At 42.6% G+C, this 19,642-nt stretch overlaps 2 protein-coding genes across 16 annotated transcripts in view; one reads left to right on the top strand and one right to left on the bottom strand.

Moving 5' to 3' along the window:
• mybpc3 (myosin binding protein C3) overlaps positions 1 to 11,824 on the top strand; it is a 30,461-nt gene extending 18,637 nt beyond the window's left edge. For 13 of the 14 annotated variants that reach the window (XM_035627903.2, XM_035627904.2, XM_035627891.2 and 10 more), the window contains 12 exons: positions 869 to 1,028; positions 1,231 to 1,335; positions 1,446 to 1,634; positions 5,882 to 6,016; positions 6,301 to 6,468; positions 6,607 to 6,695; positions 7,461 to 7,656; positions 7,798 to 7,937; positions 10,089 to 10,248; positions 10,362 to 10,498; positions 10,763 to 10,949; positions 11,399 to 11,824. In XM_035627903.2, the coding sequence (XP_035483796.1) occupies positions 869 to 1,028; positions 1,231 to 1,335; positions 1,446 to 1,634; positions 5,882 to 6,016; positions 6,301 to 6,468; positions 6,607 to 6,695; positions 7,461 to 7,656; positions 7,798 to 7,937; positions 10,089 to 10,248; positions 10,362 to 10,498; positions 10,763 to 10,949; positions 11,399 to 11,448 (1,716 nt within the window). In that variant the 3' untranslated portion in view covers positions 11,449 to 11,824. Of the gene's footprint in view, positions 1 to 868; positions 1,029 to 1,230; positions 1,336 to 1,445; positions 1,635 to 5,881; positions 6,017 to 6,300; positions 6,469 to 6,606; positions 6,696 to 7,460; positions 7,657 to 7,797; positions 7,938 to 10,088; positions 10,249 to 10,361; positions 10,499 to 10,762; positions 10,950 to 11,398 lie in introns of those variants that run through there. The other variant, XR_004790455.2, reaches the window with a different exon arrangement.
• Positions 11,825 to 12,816: 992 nt separating this feature from the next.
• Positions 12,817 to 19,642, bottom strand: part of lgr4 (leucine-rich repeat containing G protein-coupled receptor 4) — a 29,090-nt gene continuing 22,264 nt past the window's right edge. For both annotated transcript variants that reach the window (XM_035627906.2, XM_035627905.2), the window contains exons 12-18: positions 19,571 to 19,636; positions 19,312 to 19,383; positions 19,139 to 19,210; positions 18,923 to 19,048; positions 17,502 to 17,599; positions 16,970 to 17,020; positions 12,817 to 16,819 (exon numbers count right to left, since the gene is read on the bottom strand). In XM_035627906.2, the coding sequence (XP_035483799.1) occupies positions 15,411 to 16,819; positions 16,970 to 17,020; positions 17,502 to 17,599; positions 18,923 to 19,048; positions 19,139 to 19,210; positions 19,312 to 19,383; positions 19,571 to 19,636 (1,894 nt within the window). In that variant the 3' untranslated portion in view covers positions 12,817 to 15,410. The remainder of the gene's footprint in view (positions 16,820 to 16,969; positions 17,021 to 17,501; positions 17,600 to 18,922; positions 19,049 to 19,138; positions 19,211 to 19,311; positions 19,384 to 19,570; positions 19,637 to 19,642) is intronic.

The following is a 19,642-nucleotide window of genomic DNA, read 5'->3' as shown; positions in this document are numbered from 1 at the left end:
ATGGCAATTTTTTCAAGTGACTGTAAAACAATCCTCGTATTACACACTCTAATGCATAATTACTATATAATCCACCAAAGTTCCATATCCAGAGGTTTTGCTGGATTATTTTACATTTTGAGATGTTAAAATCAAATTGGCAGGTACAATATTGCCAGCATCTGTAGGTAAGTCTTTCCCTTACATGATTGCATTTTTTCCTGACATCAGTTATTTTACTACACAGTACTATGTAATGGTCAATAGGCACTAAAGATGCAGAAAACAGACCCACCAAAAATCCTAATCTGTTTTTTGGTGGGACCACGCTTTTACATTTACGACGGCATGTTCCAAGCATCCTGGAGAACTTGGCACACTTCTTCTCCTGTGGATTCATTCTCAGCGTCGCCTGTCTCTTCATGTGATCCCAGTCTAACTCCTGAATGTTGAGATCAGGACCAGACCATCAGTTTAGACCAATCAGATGCCTCCCTGAATCTGCTACATATTACATGATAAAAATCGAAACATCAGAAGTGCCTTAAACCTTTGCACAATATTGTGATAATAACAATACATTTATATATATAAACTACAAGAAATCTGTAAGTGGACACAGATGTATTTTTGGGCACCAGTCCTGCATTTGCATGGTGACATCTGGAGTTGTGTGTTCAAATCAACACGTGTTTTGTTGTTGCCCAGATACCTCATGTTGAAAAGTGTTGTGTTTATCCGTCCTCCAAACATGGCATGATCTTAATGTGCCTCTACCACGTCTACTGTTCCAGTGTCATGGGCTCAATGTCCGTTGAGAGGAGATTTTACAGTTGATGCCCTGCTCGGGCACAATCCGTTAACTTTGCCCTGGTTCTTCCCTGTGTAGGTCGTCACGGACGGAGACAGTAGGGTCCATGTTGACACCACCAAGGGCCACTGCGTCTTCACCATCGAGGGAGCTGAGAGGCAGGACGAGGGCATCTACTCTGTTGTGGTGCGAAACCCTGCCGGGGAGGACACTGCAGATATCAATGTGAAAGTTGTCGGTAAGAAAGAGCTCTGGAAGTAATTATAATGAGAGCGGTTAAATTAGACACAAGCCTTAACACTGTCGCTGTCGCTGTTACCACACAAATCATAAAAAAATCATGAAATCACTTCTTATTGTCAATTTCTAATTTCATTTCAACACCGTTGAGTAAAAACCTACTGTCTGGTCTAATCACACGAGCAATGATTTCCCTGCAGATGTTCCAGATCCTCCACAGGTTCCCAGAATCCTCAGCGTGGGAGAGGACTCGTGCGTTGTCCAGTGGGATCCCCCTTTGTTTGACGGCGGACAGCCAATCATTGGTGAAAAACATATTAGAAGGAATCGTTCGTTTGAATGATTCTGTCATTTCTCAGGCCTCCTCCTGTATCGCCAAGTTGATCACAATGCGATTTTCCATTTCCTTTGTCAGGCTACGTGCTGGAGAGAAAGAAGGTGAAGAGCTACAGGTGGATGCGGCTGAACTTTGACCCTTACCTTGAAACCACCTATGAAGCCAAGCGGATGATTGAAGGAGTGCAGTATGAAATGCGCGTCTATGCTGTCAACAGCATTGGCATGTCTCGTCACAGTCCGGCCTCACAGCCGTTTGTACCAGTCGGTGAGTCTTTATGAGCAGGTTTTTACTGTCTTCATTTCATATTTTCACACATTTCCTCCACTGCATATCCAATGAAAAGAGATTATTATAGATTTGTTGAAACTAGGGACGTCCCGATCCGATATTCCACATCTGTATCGGGGCAATATTGGTCAAAATAACTGGATCGGATATTGTAATAAATAAAAAGTAAAATCCATTCCGATGCATTACAGTGAACAAAACAAATAAATGCCTATTTACATATATACTAAGCCTTGAACAACATTCTGGCATCATATTTTTATGTTGATTTATTATTATTATTTAATTAATGGTTTACGGTTCAATTTGTTTTTTGCATGTTTGAGTGGTGCGGACCATGAAACATTCTGCCAAAAGTTCTGTGAGAAATAAATCAGCAGTATTCCATAACTCAGTCTTGTTGCTGGCTGTGTATGTCTTCCTTTAGGGGAGTTGATTATTTGTCTTACAGTTGAGTATGAGGTTTTAGATGGCTTGGTAAGGCAAAGTGTTTCCTGAACAATGCATTATTAATATTTTATTTTACGAGTGGGGAAAAGATTGTATCAGATTAGTATCGGATCGGTATTGGCAGATACTCCTAGATTACAGGATTGGTATCTGATCGGGCACGAAAAGGTGGTATGGTCCCATCCCTAGTTGAAACTGTGAGATCATGCATTAATTATTAACCTAAAAGAAAGAAACAAATGAGTCACTTTATGTACACTTGATTGATGGCTATAGCCTTGATGAGCGATGGTGGACGGTGCAAAGTTGACGTGTCTGACATTTGATGGCTCTGTGTCATGCCTGGTCTGGTCAGTGTAAGGTTTCTCATGGGCCCTGGTTCACTTGTGGTCGTGACACGACGGGGTCACATTTGCTGTATGTTTGTTGTTATCCAAGAAATCTGTGGATCGTCTCTGTGCCACAAAAATATAGTTTGCACATAAATAGGATTGTGTGTGTGTGTCAGATTGGTACCATACAGTGCTCACGGCTTTGTGCCAACTGATGAGGAAAAAAAGTTGCATCGTGTCAATTTACTAGTGAAAGAAGTGAGGCTGTGGCTTATGAAGGAGTATTAGAGCCACTTACAAGGGAAAAAGATATGAGATTTCAACATTAAAGGGAGAAAAAAGTCATAATATTTGGAGGAAAATATATATATCAATGGAACTTGTTTTTTTTATATCACATACTTAATTCACTGCTATCAAAAGCTACCATTCTCACAATGCAACTCGGACATTGCCAGATATGTTGTGTGTTGTATGTGTGTGTTATGAGGAGCAGGCTACAGATGTCATATCAGGGCTAAAAATAGAAACACGAGGAGAAGAAATTTGAAATGAGTTGCCATGTCACTTAATTTCAGTTGAATTGCGAACTAATTGGAGATGTGTGCTGTGATCTAGCGTTCTGGAACCAGGCCTGCACCAACATACTGTGTGTAACAGTATCCTACAAGGCAGGAGCTCAGCTTCGGATTATCTCTGTGTCTATCGCTGATTTCTTTACAACCATCTCATCCTCCACTTGTTGATTTAAGAGGGAACATCATTGTATCCAGATGGCCAATTGCTTGTAAGACAGCTGATTAGGAAACTATCCATGGCATCCCTCTCCATAAATAATGGCCTGGAAGCACTTGTCTCTGCTGGGATCAGCTGCTTAACACAGTCGGGTTCGCGCTTCTGTCGGGAGCTGCCGCAGAAGAACTGTTGTGGCCACAGCGAAAGACCGAAGAGAACAAGAGAGGGCGACGGAGAATGAGCGCATAAGGTTAGACGAAGACGTTTGGCAGAAGAGGAGGACGCACACAGCCCCCAGCTTGAATCAGCAGCAGGACCGCTTCACAGGAAAGAATGACGAAGCCAAAGCTTCCAAAGACAGCTGAGAAGAAACCAGTGGGAGAGACGTCGGTTGCCGCAGCGAAGACACCGGCAGAGTTGGAGGCTGGCAAGCCGAGGACAGACGCACCTCCACCTCCCGAGGCAGGACAGGGAGCTGCTGACCCTGCACAGGCTGCCCCCGGAGAGGGAGAGGGAGACGGAGCGCCTTCCGAGAACGAGACGCCACCAGCTGAGGATGGCCCCCCCACAGAAAGTGTTCCCCCCGCAGAGGAGGCAGCTCCCCCCCTGTCGACGGAGAGCCCCGTGGAGCCTGTTCCTGCTGCTGAACCAGAGACAGAGCTGCCACCTCTCCTCAGTAGGCATTATTCATTCTGAGATGTTGGATTTTTTTTTAATGTAGGTTTTAAGGAGAGAAATTAAACACATTTTTGTGTTTGTGACGTTGACGGGAAAATCGGCTGCATGTTCCTTCCTCTCATTTTTCAGTTCTATCACATCCTGATGAGAACAACATTTCAATCAAAATTATTTTGCTTGCATTTTTAAACATTCCTTTGCTGTGGTGACCTTCTACACTCATGGAAACCCCTGACCTCTAACAGATGCTCACACTGTGTAGTTGTCCCGCCCTTGTCCTGAAGTCTCGGTCTTATTGATGACAAGGCCACAACTAAAGTACAGCACCTTGCAGTCTGTCATGTTGTCAACAAGTTATTGCAACAACAGAAACATTTATGGTAGGCTAAATATTACCGTGGTGATATTTCTTCCTTGCCATTCTGAGGATTCTTCACGTGTACACTGCACTGTGCAGTGTGTAGCAGTATGTGTTGTACGGGGACAACTCAGACCCGACCTTTGCGTTACTGACCTCGACTGCACTCAGAGTAAAAGTTGGATCCAGACCAGAACAATGGTCTGCAGTGGCTCTCTCTGTAGCTTAGCTTTTGTCGTTTCACCCCAAATTACTTTTTTGCATTTGTACCAACGGGATGTATTTCAGATTAGATCACCTTTTTGTTTGCTTGTCATTGGGGTGATCAGTGAGTCAGTGGGTTATTCCCAAACATTTTTAAAATCCTCTCTAGCCAGGCAACGCACATGGAAAGACTTGGTGCTGCATCACTTTGGGTTTATCTCTACGCCAGAGAGTTCGTGCTTTGATCGTGAGTCATCCCACCATTTCCCCCCCATTTAAACATTTCCCCATTCTTTAAATGTTTAAAAGCCAAGTAACACTCATCGCTATTAAAACAACATTATATGAAGCTACTGCTCGTGGAGGTGATTGGTCCAGATGTGTCATGAAAAGAACACTTTTAATGTGGACTTCAATGATGTCATTTTATTTCTGAGGGACCTCGGCCCTGCAGGTCAGTCAGACAGCTCGTCTTTCCCCGGATGATAAAAGACACCACACAGGCTTACAGGCTAATCGACTGTAAGCCTTCATAACTGATTCCACAACCACAAATATTTAATAAGGAAATTAATGTTTTCTTTGCTGTTGTCTGGATTAGCACTATCACCAGCAACCGCGATGTCAACAATCTGGTTTTAAAATAAATACATAAACTTCAGATGCTTTCAAACATGCACTGAAGTCAGGAGATTTTCCTGAAGCTTTCCGGAGGGGCCTGTGTGTGAGAAGGCAAATGGTGCTGCAGACATTTTCTGGACCTTTTCCTGTCCTTCCACTTGAACTGGCTGCCATGGACGGATTTAAACTTTTTATTTTGAAACATCAGAAAAAGTGTTGTGCACCAGTTTGAATGTGGCTGTGTTTTGTTGTCTGCGTTATCTTTTGTTCTATTTCTCTTTGTTGCAATCGTCATTGGATCAAGATCTCGTGTGAGCGAAACCTACCTGATCAAAGGGCCATTTTACCTTTAAGATGCTGCTTGTACAGGGATGCACTCTGAAAGGCATTCATGACTGAGTCCTTTTCAGGATGGTCTTCATGAGCTTTCATAAACTAAAATTGATCGAGTCTAGTTTCAACAACAACACGTCCTTGTTAACTTAAGAACAATTTGCATGTCGTAAAAGCTGAAACCTGTTCTTCAAGTACAGTAGCTGCTGTGGTGACGCTCCTTGAAGCATCGCAGACTTCAGATGACATGTCAGTAAATCTACAAGAGAATATATATAATGACCTTGTGTTGTCTTTTTACATTACTCACTCACTGTTAAAGAAAACTCTGCCTTCCTCTGATGATGGTGGTTCGAGGATTCGCCGTATGTCTCAGATGAAACCTTCAAGTGCACTGTAGATAATGTTGCTCCTGGTGGACCAGTGGGCAGCAGAAGTTAAGAGTTAAAGTTTGTGACTTTATTTTACATACAAACACCGCTCATTTCTTCCTCTCTCTCTCACTCTCTCAGCCCCCACTAGTGAGCCCATCGGACTGTGTGTCGACGACATCAGCGACACTTCCATCTCGCTGAAGTGGCGGCCGCCTGAGAGGATCGGCTCGGCTGAGCTCGAGGGTTATGGGGTCGAGTACTGCAAGGAGGGCAGTAAGTGCTGGAGCCAACCCCTGCATGCTTCTGATAAGAAAGTATCTATATCATCTAAGTTTAGGTACAGTGAAGTACAGCAACCGATCTCTCCACATTTACAAACAGCCTAAACATGTATGTAAATAACAAGCATGTGTTTTTTGACTAATTCACCAGCATCTTTACCATTAAAGATAAACATCTAATCAAAGTAATTACAAAATATAGAGGCTCAGACAAACTTCTATTTATACTTAGAAGTAGCTTTGCTCCATCGTCACATTTGTGTGTCCTGGTCACAGCTGACGAGTGGATTCCAGCCATGCAGGGTCTGACTGACAGGACATCGCTGATTGTCAGGGGCCTCACCACCGGGGACAAGCTGCAGTTCCGTGTTCGGGCCTTCAACATGGCGGGACCCAGTGCTCCCACTGCTCTGGCTCAACCCGTCACCATCAGAGAGATCATGCGTGAGGAGATGTGGATTGAGTCAACACTTTCTTGTCCCTTAAAATCATCATTAAGCTTCTTTCATTTCTTTCATGTTGGTTTATTTGTATCTACTCAGGAGTCCACCCTCAACCCTCTCACTTTTTTTTTTTTCACAGAACGCCCAAAGATTTGGCTCCCCAGGTCTCTCCGCCAGACTCTCATCAGGAAAGTTGGCGACACCGTCAACCTCATGATTCCCTTCCAGGTGCAGTAACTGCTAGAAATCAGTCTGATGCCTTTTTAAAATCATCAAAACACCAAGATGTTTAACTGATGGCCTTGTACAGGATATGTAAACAAACTATTGACCTATGCAGCATTAAAATGAATCAGCGACTTGGATAAGTTTGGAAAAAAAGGATAAAATCTGGATCTAATGCCGCATTTTGTACATGAATTTATGAAATGAAATCACTGAAATGATATGGATGTACATATGTTTCGAGGGATGCAATTAGTTTGGTTTTGATTGTGTCTTGTTATGTTTATGATTTTGGACTTCAAAAGTCATCACAAGTGGACATTAAGACTGTCCTTATGAAGTTAAAGTATAAGACACAGCGACAGTAAGATGGTCTCACTGCACAGTTGCGCATAATATTAATTGCACACAAGAAAGTAAGTCTATTTTGTTGGGACATGGTTAATGATTCAGCTCAGTAAAAAGACACAACAACCACGCAGAGAGATTTTTCCTCTCTGTTCTTACTCGCCCATTTTCCTATATTCCCTAGTTAGAACAATGAAAAATATCAAGTACCTTTAGTATTGTTGTATCTCACCAGCAGTGGTGTGAAAAAACTGTTTGCTCTGAATGTGAAGCCTCTATGTTCACATGTGACAACGATAATAACCAACGTACTTCAGTGAAATTATCAGTGTTGTTGTCAAAAGGTTGATTTTGTTCATCTGCACTTTGTAAAAAACGTTTTGAAGTGGAAATAATCTTTTCTCTGGTCTGGTCACGCAGGGGAAGCCCAGGCCAAAGGTGACATGGAGCAAAGATGGGGAGCCTCTAAAACCCACGTTCGCTAGTGTGAGGAACAGCGACTTGGATACGATCCTCTTCATCCGCAAGACCGACAGGATGCACTCTGGGAAGTACGACCTCCAGGTGCAGATTGAAAACGTGGAAGACACAGCGTGTGTCAATCTGCAGATTGTCGGTAAGCAGGACTGAACACATGGAGAGAGCCGACTGTGGGTACTAACAGGAATGTCACTGTAACTGGTGACTTCTTGTCATTCAGTGGTTTTGGTGGAGGATACTTCAAAAGAAATCACACTGTAGTTCTCTCCTTCTGTAGATCTCCCTGGGCCTCCCGAGGCTCTGAAGATTATGGATGTGTGGGGCTTCAATGTGGCACTTGAGTGGAAGCCGCCTAAGGACAACGGTAACTGTGAAATCACTGGTTACTCCGTTCAGAAAGCTGACAAGAAGACCATGGTGAGACAACAGAGCTTACATCTGCTTTTATTTTACATTCAAATGAAGCTGAACAGAAGATTCTGATATTGATGCAATTCTTATTGAAATTAAATCATTTACTGACTGATGATTTACATGCATGTGACTTTGGACCCGAATCTGAAAGGATGAAACGCTGATCGCAGTTTATTTCCAAAAAAATCCAAAAGGGGCCAGAAGACATTCAGACTGATCCAGACAGTAGCTCCCAATGTTGCTCCACCAGATAAGGAGCAGCTACACTTGAAAAAAAAATTTTTTCCCCCTTGTGACATTATTTGTGACCTCAGAAAGCAGATTATTTACCTTGTCATGATCATGATGCAACGCATGATCATAACTGGTTGATAACTGGAAAATGTCTAGAAAATTGGGTCGGAGTTTTCCTTCTACATATGACCACCTCAGCAGGAGATTGTCCGAGTCAGACACGTTCACAGCGACAGAAAGATTTCCCGAACACTCTGTGTCTGGGGTCGAGCACGCAGGAGGCAGGAGAAGACGATAACTACGCTGAAAGAAAGCAGAGATTTTATTTACAGTCATCAACACATCCATTTGCTGGCTGTGAATCTTCCCGGAAATTTTCCTGCTGTATTCTCACTCAGACAGTTATTGGAAATTTAATGTCAGGGCTGGCATGAAAACTTCCTGAAAAATTTCAGAGAAACAATTGTGGACATTTGTGTTCCCACAAACAGCCCCCCGGATAACTTTCGGAAAAATGTGTGGACTTGTCTGACAGCAGCTATTTTGAAACGCTAAGATTTGACAACAACAGGACACTTCCCAACCTGAATACATTGGAAGTAATTTGAACATGGCCTAGAGCTGCTCAAGAGTCAGGTCTGGGTTACAAGAAACTAAGTGGAAAAAAATATGACATCTCGAATTCTCCTCAGAGGAAGTCACCCTGGTCACTATAGCTCTTGTTACCTGAAACGGATCCACTGCAGGCCTTAGTTTTACCTCTGAAAGCCACCAACTGGGCTGCCATGTGCAGTCACATTTGCAAACATCCTCCTTTCCGTAAACACAAATGTCTGTACACGTGCGAGGATGAATGTTGCAAGACACAGAGGGATATTTTAGCCTCTCCCGTGACACACATATATACTGTAATCAGCCAATGCTGAGCACACAGTCTGCTTTGTGGGCCAGGAGTGATACATTAAGGGCTTGTTGGCAAGAGCTGCAGCTGTCACCATCCTCCACCACGAGCTGCCAGGAACAATGTCGACCAGGAATGTCCTAATCTTATCCCCGCAGCCTCGACCTGGTCCGGATCGTCTGTGCAGTGACGCAGGGCCATTGTTCTCCTGCCCAGCTCGGTGGATGGTTCATGTTTCGCCGTGTTCATTATTAGGGTCAAATTAATTTCATTTGCATCTCTTTATAGCAAGCGCTGGGATGTTGATTATCATGTTACCAATAACAACGTACTGTGTAACTGTTAGATGTCAAAGATGAAAGTGCCGAGGGCACGTGTACTTTAAATCCACCCGTATCCTATTTCATACTTGCACCTGAATAAATATAAACTGTTGCACAACCCCTTTAGCTTCAGGTAGATTCTGAAGGTCATTTGCCATATTTCAATCAGCAGATATAATATGTCTGAGTGAACAAACAAAAATGTATTCAATTTAGATTGTGTCAGTTTATTTAATCCTTTGGGTCTAAGTGGGTTTATGAGTTGAAATGGTTAACTTTATATAAATTCAGATACAATTTTTTGCCCATCCATTTATGATCAATATCACTCATGGAGGGTCATGGAGCATGGCCCAATCCCAGCTGACAATGGGTGAGTGGTCGGGTACAGGACATCACAGAGCTCACACATGAGCAGTTTTAAGACCTGCACTGAAGTCTGGATGTTTTCCTGAGTTGCTGTGTGAGAACGCCAATTTCTGCAAATGGTGCCACAGACATTGGCTCAAACTTTTCCTGCCAGCAAATAAAAATTCCGGAAGAAGGTCAGAGTGGGCCCATGTGAGAATACAGGAGGACTTAGTGGGGAAACAACTGTCTGAATGAAAAGGACCTGATGCATATAAAGCACATACTGTACAACTTAAACAACATACATAAACTGAATCTGACACTTGTTTATATATTCACATGAAGGAGTGGTTTACAGTCTTCGAACAGTACAGGCGAACCAACTGCATTGCGTCGGACCTCATCATGGGGAATGAGTACGTCTTCCGAGTCTTTGCCATTAACCAGGTGGGCCTCAGCGACGAGGCCTGCAACACGAAAGACAGCGCTTACATCCAGAAAACAGGTCTGGCTCTGAATGCAAAGACGACAGTTATGATTAGCATTTGTGATTCAGATTTTATGCCCTGTAAGTATCGATAATGTATGTGTCATGATACATGGCCTTTGTCTCCCCAGGTATCGCCTACAAGCCGCCCTCCTACAAGGACCACGACTTCTCAGAGGCTCCAAAGTTCACACATCCTCTTGTGAACCGCTCCGTCATTGCAGGATACAACGCCACCCTCAGTTGCTCAGTCAGAGGCATACCGAAGGTCAGTAGGGTCACGACATGAAAAAGGATATTTGCGATAAAATTATATGTTTGATGAAACCCAAAAACAAAAATGTCAGATGTGTTCAATTGGTAACAGGAGCCACACATTTTTTGGGGGATTCGTATGTCAGTCAAACAGTGTCCGCCAGATAAATCTGGAGATCGTGATTGTTACTATCGGACAGCAAATATATTGTGTCCTTGCTGGTGGTCGACTAATAATAACATATATCACCTGTAATATTGTGTTCTACCTTATCAGCCCAAAGTGACCTGGTACAAAAACAAGATGGACATCACAAATGAAGCCAAGTACCGAATGCTCAGTAAGCAAGGCATCCTGACACTGGAGATCCGCAAGCCCTGTACATTTGACGGGGGCGTGTATACGTGCAAAGCAGTGAACGACAGTGGAGAAGACACGGTGGAGTGTAAACTGGAGGTTCGCTGTGAGTATCTCTCTGGGTGGTACAACGACAGGAACATACAGAATGTGTCCTCTTTTTCATGAGCCACTTAGACTTTTCTCTGTTCATCCTCTGTTTCATCCTTTAAGAGTAGCAAGTCATTCAAGTCCACATCAAATCAACGTCAGTCTGTTATGAAGAGAAACATACCTTAATGTAAATCAGAGAATATACAGTGTACTTGATTTTTTTTTAATTTGTTGAAAATGCAAATTTTTCTATCAATGTGTTTCAGAATATAAGAAAAATTGGAACATGTGTAAACAGGCATCTATTGAATAAAACCATATTAACTTAAAGATTATAATACATTTATATTTTGTTTTCATCTTGTTTCCACTGCTTCCATGGACAAAATATGTTTTTCATATTTTGGTGAAACCAGTCTACCATTCTAATTTTGCATCCTATCTTTTGTCCCTGCCTTGCAGCTCAAATTGCTAAAGAAGAAAAGAAAAATGAAAAGAAAAATGAAAAGTAAGACGCTCAACCTGCTGACTGAAGAGAAGGTTGATTTGTCGCCGGCCACGTGACTCCTGATCTTTGACGTCTTTGTGTCACGTGAAACTCGTCACCTGCATCTTCACCTGTTTGTGTTTGCACCAAGTCGTCATCACTGCTATGTACCACATGTACCAGGGGCCTCATGGTTAAATCTACTAAAGTGTTAATGTTTATGTTTTATTTGAAAAATGTTTCATGGTCTGTCGACCATTTCAAAAACTGGAGACGGACAATGGTGTGCGGTAAATATGGATAATGGACAGTATTCATTTATGATTTGTCCCCCATGGATTGTAGTGTTTTGTGTGATTGGTTGGATGCATAAAAAAAGAAAATGTTTCAAAAACACAAAATATGGAGATGTCATTGAGTCACGTGTGTCGTCGTTGCTTGTTCACAGTTGGACTGCAACAAGCCTGCTGGTCAGGAGTCCAGAGGAACGGTCAAGAGTTGTCAGAGGCTCAAGGTTTTATTTTAACAAAGCCTCAGTAAAGCCAGCAGTGTGCGGCATGTGCCTAATGTGCACGCCACAGAGGGATGTGGGTGAAGGGCTGGAATATGTGGGATGTCCCTTTTAACCGCCGAGTACATGTGTCGGTGAGGTAGAACACATGGCGGCGTTTTGTGGAGCGGGGGCTGCCGCGACATCACTCAACAAGTCATTCCTTTGATGCCTTGAATGTAAATATCACCCGTGCCCTCCCTCTCTCCCGCTCCTCCTCTGAGCGTACAGCTGCAGAAGATCCGGTGAGGCCTTGTACCTGCCACAGTGTCTCGATTAACGTACATGACCGACGCCTCACAGCGCCTCTGCGCTTGTCAGATGTTTTGACATGAGACTTCACCAGAATCCACAGATTAAGAATGAAACGCCTGCGTCGCGGTTCAAAGCCAAACAGGCCTCACATTTCATGTCTGATTCTTTTCACAATCCCAGAGGGGCCTTTGTGAAAAATCATGAAATGATGTGGATCATGATAGTGATGGTGCTGCTAAAAAATACATTGTGATTTATTTTGATCGCAACTTGCATTAATTATCTGATTGACTAATAACTAAAGCAGTCAAATAAATAATAGTGGATTAAAAAGTGAAAGAACAGACGAGAATAGCATGGAAATACACATGTATGTTTTGGTACTTAATCTACGTAAGTAGAATTTTGTATATTATCCCCGGCCCCAAAACACAATGTATGCAGCTACGCAAAACTGGTAAAGCTGCATTAACATGGACGGTGTGATATGTGAACAAGTTTTAACAGGGTTAAGAGTACAGTGATATTTGATGAAGACAATGGTCATTGCTGTGTTTCAGTCTGAACAAAAAGGTAAATAATAAATGGTTATGTTCTTCAAATTTTATTCATAAACAATGTAAAGAATTATCTGTCTACTCGAACAAAATAAAAATAACAACTTGAGGAGATCTCACATGAAAAAACATCAAATAAGATTTAATTTGAATTGAAATTCGGTGAGATATTTTTTTCGGTATTATTCTGAAAGTATTGATCTATAAAAGGAACAACGGAAAAAAATTCATAGTTAATAGTTTGATTTAAAAAATAAAATCACAGTTTACAGTACATAGATTCCTCCCACAAACTAAAATGATGATGTACAACCACAAGTGTCGACATAAAGCCGAGAATGCAAACAAATGAAAATAGACTATTCTCTTACAAAGCACTGCTGGCAGCCACTACAGTTGAGGAGGTAGCATCCTTAGTTAGCATCCCATTATTGATTACTTGTTGAACTTTTCAAATAATTTACATACAAAAAAATACTAAAAGATTTGTACATTTTCACCAGATGGGACAAAAGACATATCAAAACAATCAACGGACATTTTGGTTGGTGCAAGAGTTTACACACCCAGTCGCGACTACGTTAAAAACAGAAAATAAACCCCTAAAAAAAAATGATGACAATTAAACGGTGCATTATCAGGGCACAAGAATGACATGTTGGTGGTAGAAAACGTTTCCCTACATTGCCTAAATTCCTGAGCAGTCACATGACGGGCACTTGTGGATACACGCTCCGAGGGCGTATCCACCTCAATGTGTACGGTCATGCTCCAGCACACCACAACATCAGTCAATCCCTCGTCGCTCACAGTATCACTCGGGGCAAAAACGGGATTCATATTCATATGTTCTACAGTATAACAAAGCTCTTCTGATGACCTGTACAAAAAAAAACGGGCAGATTCAGATTTAAATGGCGATAATGTAGCTGGATTGCAAAGACAACGGAGACAGTGAATTCGTTTAAAGGTAATTCCTCACGTTTTCAACACGGGACTTATTTGCCTGCTTCTGTTCCATCATGCCCATTTTATTTTTTCCTTATTAACTTAAATGCAAAAGGAAAATCACTGTAGATACTACTTAATAATCCATTTCCAACTTTTTGGCACCGCCGAAGCACTTTCTTGTTGACTCAGCTGGCTGGCGGTCTCGGGCAGCGTTCACGTTGGAGGAGGTGGAAGAGAAAGATTACAGTCACGTGTTTACCTTGGACGCCGTGTTCATGTGTTTTACTTGATGCAATCAAGTTGAATTATGTTGAAGGTGGCGATTACATTCACCAATCACTTCCCTCACGAGAATGTGGTGAAACGGATGATGTTTTGATCGTTGGACTTCCTGTTTGTGCCTTGTTTGTAAACAAGCTTTTACAATTTGAGGGTGTACAAGACAACTTAGGCTTGTTGTTTTTCTATTTTTGGGAAATTTTGGAAAATATTCTCTTTCATTCCAGGCATAAGATGAAGAAAGCAAGACCACAGTGATATCTGTGCACTTATTTTAGCATTAAAATAAGAAGCAGGAGAAAGTGGTGAGCTTTAGTGTAACTGAAGGTAGTATAATCCATGTACCAGCATATTTTAAGATCACTGATTAATATGTTATATATTGTTTGTTCAATCCATTGGTTTTTTTTAAGCTATTTAATTCAGCGTCAAGTCAACAACTGTCCCTTCAGCCAAACAATCTGACCATCAGATAAAAGCAGGCCTCATTGAAGTATTACTCTACTTAAAAAAATAGATATTTATATAATATATATTTTTATAGATGTTTGATCCAAATCAAAGAGCATGACGGCAAAAAAAACTCAGAAACAAGGCCCAGATTTTAGTAGAGCAGGATTTAAGAAAATAATGATTCCAACTTGGAAAGAAAAGAAAATTAAATAGAAGTGCTGTTATTTTGGCAAATGCTATGGTTATATTGTATATTCATCATTCAAAGGCCACCGTTCATACACCTGAAATCGTCTCCACCCGGACTGCTGCAGCTCAAACAATAAATAACATCTCTCAAAACCACGAGCACGGTCGTTGTTAAAACAGTGACATCTGCTACTTTTATCACATTCTTAGTCTTAGTAACTTAAAGCAAAGAAGCGGAAACTGGCATTTTACCATCCACACATCGATGAAGCGTCCGGTCACAGGCAGGAAGACATTACGTTACTCTGGTGGGTGAAGACTGCCGTAAAGTTACATTCAAGCAGGAAAGTCTAGGATGATTACTACACTTTGCTACATTTAAAAAAAAATCAAAGTAGAAAAATTTAAATTTAAAAAGCTTAGACGCACAGATCAAAGAGAAATCACAAACTCTTTGACACATAAATCGCAACGTCATGACATCCACCATCGAGAGCAGGAGGAAGGCACGGGTGGCAAGATTTGTTCCTTTGCAGGATCGTTTGACCAGTTCCTAACATGACGTGCTCATTTCAGCTCAGAAATGTCCTCCGAGTTCCGAGTTCCCTTTAAATCGTCGGTTGCATGTCTGTTTATATAAGTGCTTGCTGAACAGTCCGTCAACAGGGTCGTTGGCACATTTTGTTGTCCGATATAAAAAAGGTTTACATTTTCTTGCAGGATCTAAATTCACATGAGAGATCTGTGGCGTCTTTAGTCCTTGACTCGAGGTATGTTGTATGAGTAGTGTACGAGAGGAAGTCCTCTGCTCTGACAGAAGCAGGCTCTGCCACAGGCCTGAACCTGGTCAGAGCAGTCCGACACGAACGAGTCCCCCTCGTCGGCGTACTCGGACTGAGCGGAGGGCGTGGCGCTGTCGGCCCAAAACCCCTCGGCGCGTTGGCACACCGCTGCTCCCGCCAGGAGGGTGGGACAGCTGTGAGACTTCACCAAGTGTCTACAGACTGTGGAGGACGAGGGGGAAGAGCAGGTCCTGGCATGCAGCGCCGCCTCGCACTGCTCGCATACAACTGTCTCTCCGCAGAGCTGCGAGTAAACCCCACAGTCAAAGCCCAGGTGGGTGGAGGAGCCTGCGTCTGTGAGCTCCGACCCTCCACCGCCATCGTCTCCGTGACCTGCGGCGCCGGCCTTCACCTCCCTGGTCAAACCTCCGCGGCCGCGTAGTCTTAGCCAGTCCTCCCTGAAGGCCGGGCTGAAGAACACGTACAGCACTGGGTTCAGGCAAGCCGGCAGCGGGAAGAAAATCAGGGTGACAGACTTGGCGATCTCTGGGCCGCCGGCTGCGGAGCCAGTCAGGAGAGGGGCGAAGGAGAAAGCCGCCACGGGGCAGAAGAAGATACAGTTGGTGAAGATGAGCCAGGCTACGTGACGCAAGGCACCCGTCTGCTCTGGATCGGCCAGCTCCACTCTGCCCAGGTGGCAGTACATCTGGGTGTACACTGCTGCGGTGAACAGGTACGCCAGCGCGTTGAGCAGCACCAGGAACACTGTAATACTCAGAGCTGGACTCTCGCCACCAGCGAAGGGCAGGCAGAGGGGAGAGGCCGACTGGTCGCCGGCGGTCAGGAGAGGCAGGCAGGCTGCTGCTGCAGCCAGCAGCCCCAGGAGTCCTGCAGCCAGGGTGAAGCGCTGATCTCCTCTCCAGCATCCTCGGTGGCTGCCACCGTTCCTCCTGGGTGACATCATGACTTTGCCGAGAATCGTCCGCACGGCCACGCTGCGCTCCACGGCGGCGAGGGACAGCAGCAAGACGGCCCACTCCGACGAGAAGACGGCCAGAGCTCCTGTGATCTGGCAGCCGGGCCCCATCTCCCACCACACACCAAACTCTGCGAAGGAGCCCCAGGTGGCGACGTCGAGCACCGTCAGCACGCCGACATACGTGCCTGTGAGCAGATTGGCCAAGGCCAACAGCCCCATCAGCAGCCTGGCCGGAGAGGGAGTCGCGGTCAGGGAGTGGGAGTGGCCCGCGGCCCGGTGTGCGGGGGAAAAGGTGGCGACCAGCACCAGGCTGTTGAAGACCAGCGACACCAGGCAGATGAACCAGACCGTCAGACGAATCATCCAGTTACCCAGGAGGTGCTCACAAGGCTTGAAAGCTCCTGAAGACGGAAACAATGTGGTTGTTCAAAAAAATTGACACTTGATTTAGCCATTTATTTTTTGATTATTCAAAAGCTCTGAAACATGGATTGAGAGAAGTAAAAACAAAGACACATAATGAAAGATGTGAAAAGCTGATCAATGCTCACCCGGTGATGGAGAACAGTTCATTATCATTGAGATTCTTTCCACATCCTCCCCTGATGAAAAAAAAAAAAGTTAAAAAGACAATCCAAATCCTAAAAAGTAGCCTTGTCAAAAAGTGTTTTGTTTCCGGAAACCAAATTTATAGTAAGGTATCATAATCTTGAACTTTAATAAACCCAAGTCATGTTTGCACAGACAAGCAAAAGACATTGAAGACAATGAAGGACAGTGTATGAAGTCAGTTATTTAAAGTTGTTTAAATGCAATAAAAAGTGTAAACTTTTCCCTGATGCACATAAAAGACACTGAACGGTTCAGACAGAAACAAAAATGAGTTGTTAAAATAAATAAATATGAAAACTAGTGTACGCTCAACATCTACATCTGGTGGAATGAGAATAAGAAATACTGTTAAAGGCTTCTGTAAAAAAAATAAATCACTGATATTTTGACTTGCTTTTAAATATGTTAAATGTTACAAATGTTTTCGCCAACGCATGAGCTTTTCCTGTGCTCTGCCTGCAGCTTTCCCACCTGTAGATTTCTTGATGTCATTTTCCTCAGAGGAACTCGTCACCGAGTCACATCCAACGAATGCACAGCACTGGTAGGCGTACGGGACGGAGATGGACCTGAAGACCAAACAACAAACATTTAGAGAGGCTGTAAAATCCTGTGTTGATAACACAGATGGTCCAGAATCTTAAAACCATACTGGAAAAAAAGAATAAATAATGTGTTTGTCAGCAAATACCTGGACCTTCTGATTTTTTTCCCAATAATAATATTTGGATGTTTCCATAGAGTGTCTACAGCTGTGGACAAAACAGACTAGGCTGGTTTTCTCATTAAACATAAGTGAAGAGGTGCAGTTGAAATGAAATCACAACAGGAAAAGCGATATATTCAATTTTTTTTTAACACTTTTTGCTCGCTACAGGATAAGTCCAAATTATTAAAAACTAAAGGACTGGTGGTGGTTTTCTCTTTTGCTGTGCTGATTAACAAACAACTCAACTGCAGGGAGTTTGTGCAGAGCAGCCGTGTTTTCTACAGCTCCAGTTTGGACTCAGAGCGCTCAACGAGACATTGTTATGATCAACAAAAGATTTCCAGTGAAACATATATTTGAGGCAATGATAAGAGCCAGTTAAGAAATACATCAATATCTCTTAATTCATGAAATACAACTGTTTAGTTTGTTTTTCCTCACTAGTGACAACAAAAAGTATGGAAACAGTCCACTAAATGCAAAAAAAATATTAAATATGCTACACACTAGTACAAGAGAATGGATTCCTCATTATAAATTGACCATATCTGTGTATGAACTGTGTCTTGTAATGATGTGATCTTTCTTTCTGAAAACAATTCTTGACAGTTGAAATGTTGACAGTTCAAAAACAATTACTTTAATCCTCTTTTATATTTGACAAAATTTTTTATATTATTCTCAATCTATCTTATTATATTCTTATTCAAACCTGGTTTATTTTATTCTATTCTTATTTAAAAGTTGTTTTTATTTTATGCTATTCTAATTCAAACCTGTATTCTTTCTGTCTTTTTCTTTGTCTTCAAGCATTTTCTACAATTTACAACTTATTCATTTATTTTTCACTTAATTTAGCATTGCAGCTTGACTTTCTCTTTACCTTTCAACAAATACCAAAAAAATGTATTAAATAAATTAAATGTTCACTTTTTAAAGATTTTTTGTGCTACGATGTGACTTTATTACAGGGTGACAGCAGGGAGCTGTCAGCAAAACTGTGGGAGAGAGAGATGGTTTATCACAAAGGCCACTGGCTTGAATCAAACCTGAAATGTTGCTATTACATAGTCAACGGCTTTAAGCCCAAACTTACAAGGCCGCCTGGTGTTACATTTTTCTACATTCTCTCTTTAACACTTACAAGATACAAGAACTTGAGGCCACAGAAGTTCCTCCTCACCTGAGTTTTGGGAGGTTTTTTGCAGTCAGCACATTTTTCATCTGTGGGTTCCCTGACAGTTTTAGCTGACTGAGGGCGCTCAGTCCAGTTGTTGGAATCACAGTCAGAGAGTTCATACTCAGATCTCTGCACACAACAAAAAACAAAATGGCGGTAGAACCCAACAATGACATGTACCTGGAGTTCAAAGGTGGTAAAGTAACAGGTCATACTCACAGGTTGGTGAGGGCAGTGAGGGTAAGGAAAGCATCCGGGTGGATAACTCGGATTTCATTTCTGCTCAGGTCTCTGTGTAAAAATCAAAGTGCTATCAACTCACAATCCAGACAAAAAACCTTTTTGTTTTTACAGCATCCAGTGTGTGTGTGTGTATGACTGAGTTGACTTACAGTAGACGGAGAGAAGAGAGACCTTGGAAAGTGTCCCTCTCAATTTGTTGAATGTGGTTGTGCTGAAAGCTTCTGTAGATTTAAAAAAAAAACCAACAAGAATTTAACATATTACAACCAAGCAAATAATCACCTTTATACCTTGATCGTTCATCATTAAGTTATACTATTTCAATCATGAAATAGGATCTGTCTTTTTATCGTTACCATCCTTATCTGAAAGGATTTGTGAACCGACTTCTACATGTTCTACACTCACATCTCCTGCAGTCGGACGCAGCCCTGGAGCGACGGCAGCCCCTCGATCTCATTGTAGGACAAGTCTCTGATG

This window comes from Scophthalmus maximus, chromosome 4 (genome assembly GCF_022379125.1).
Source record: "Scophthalmus maximus strain ysfricsl-2021 chromosome 4, ASM2237912v1, whole genome shotgun sequence".
NCBI lineage: Eukaryota > Metazoa > Chordata > Actinopteri > Pleuronectiformes > Scophthalmidae > Scophthalmus > Scophthalmus maximus.
The sequence above is the reverse complement of the archived record's forward strand: the minus strand, read 5'-3'. Positions and strand labels throughout refer to the sequence as shown.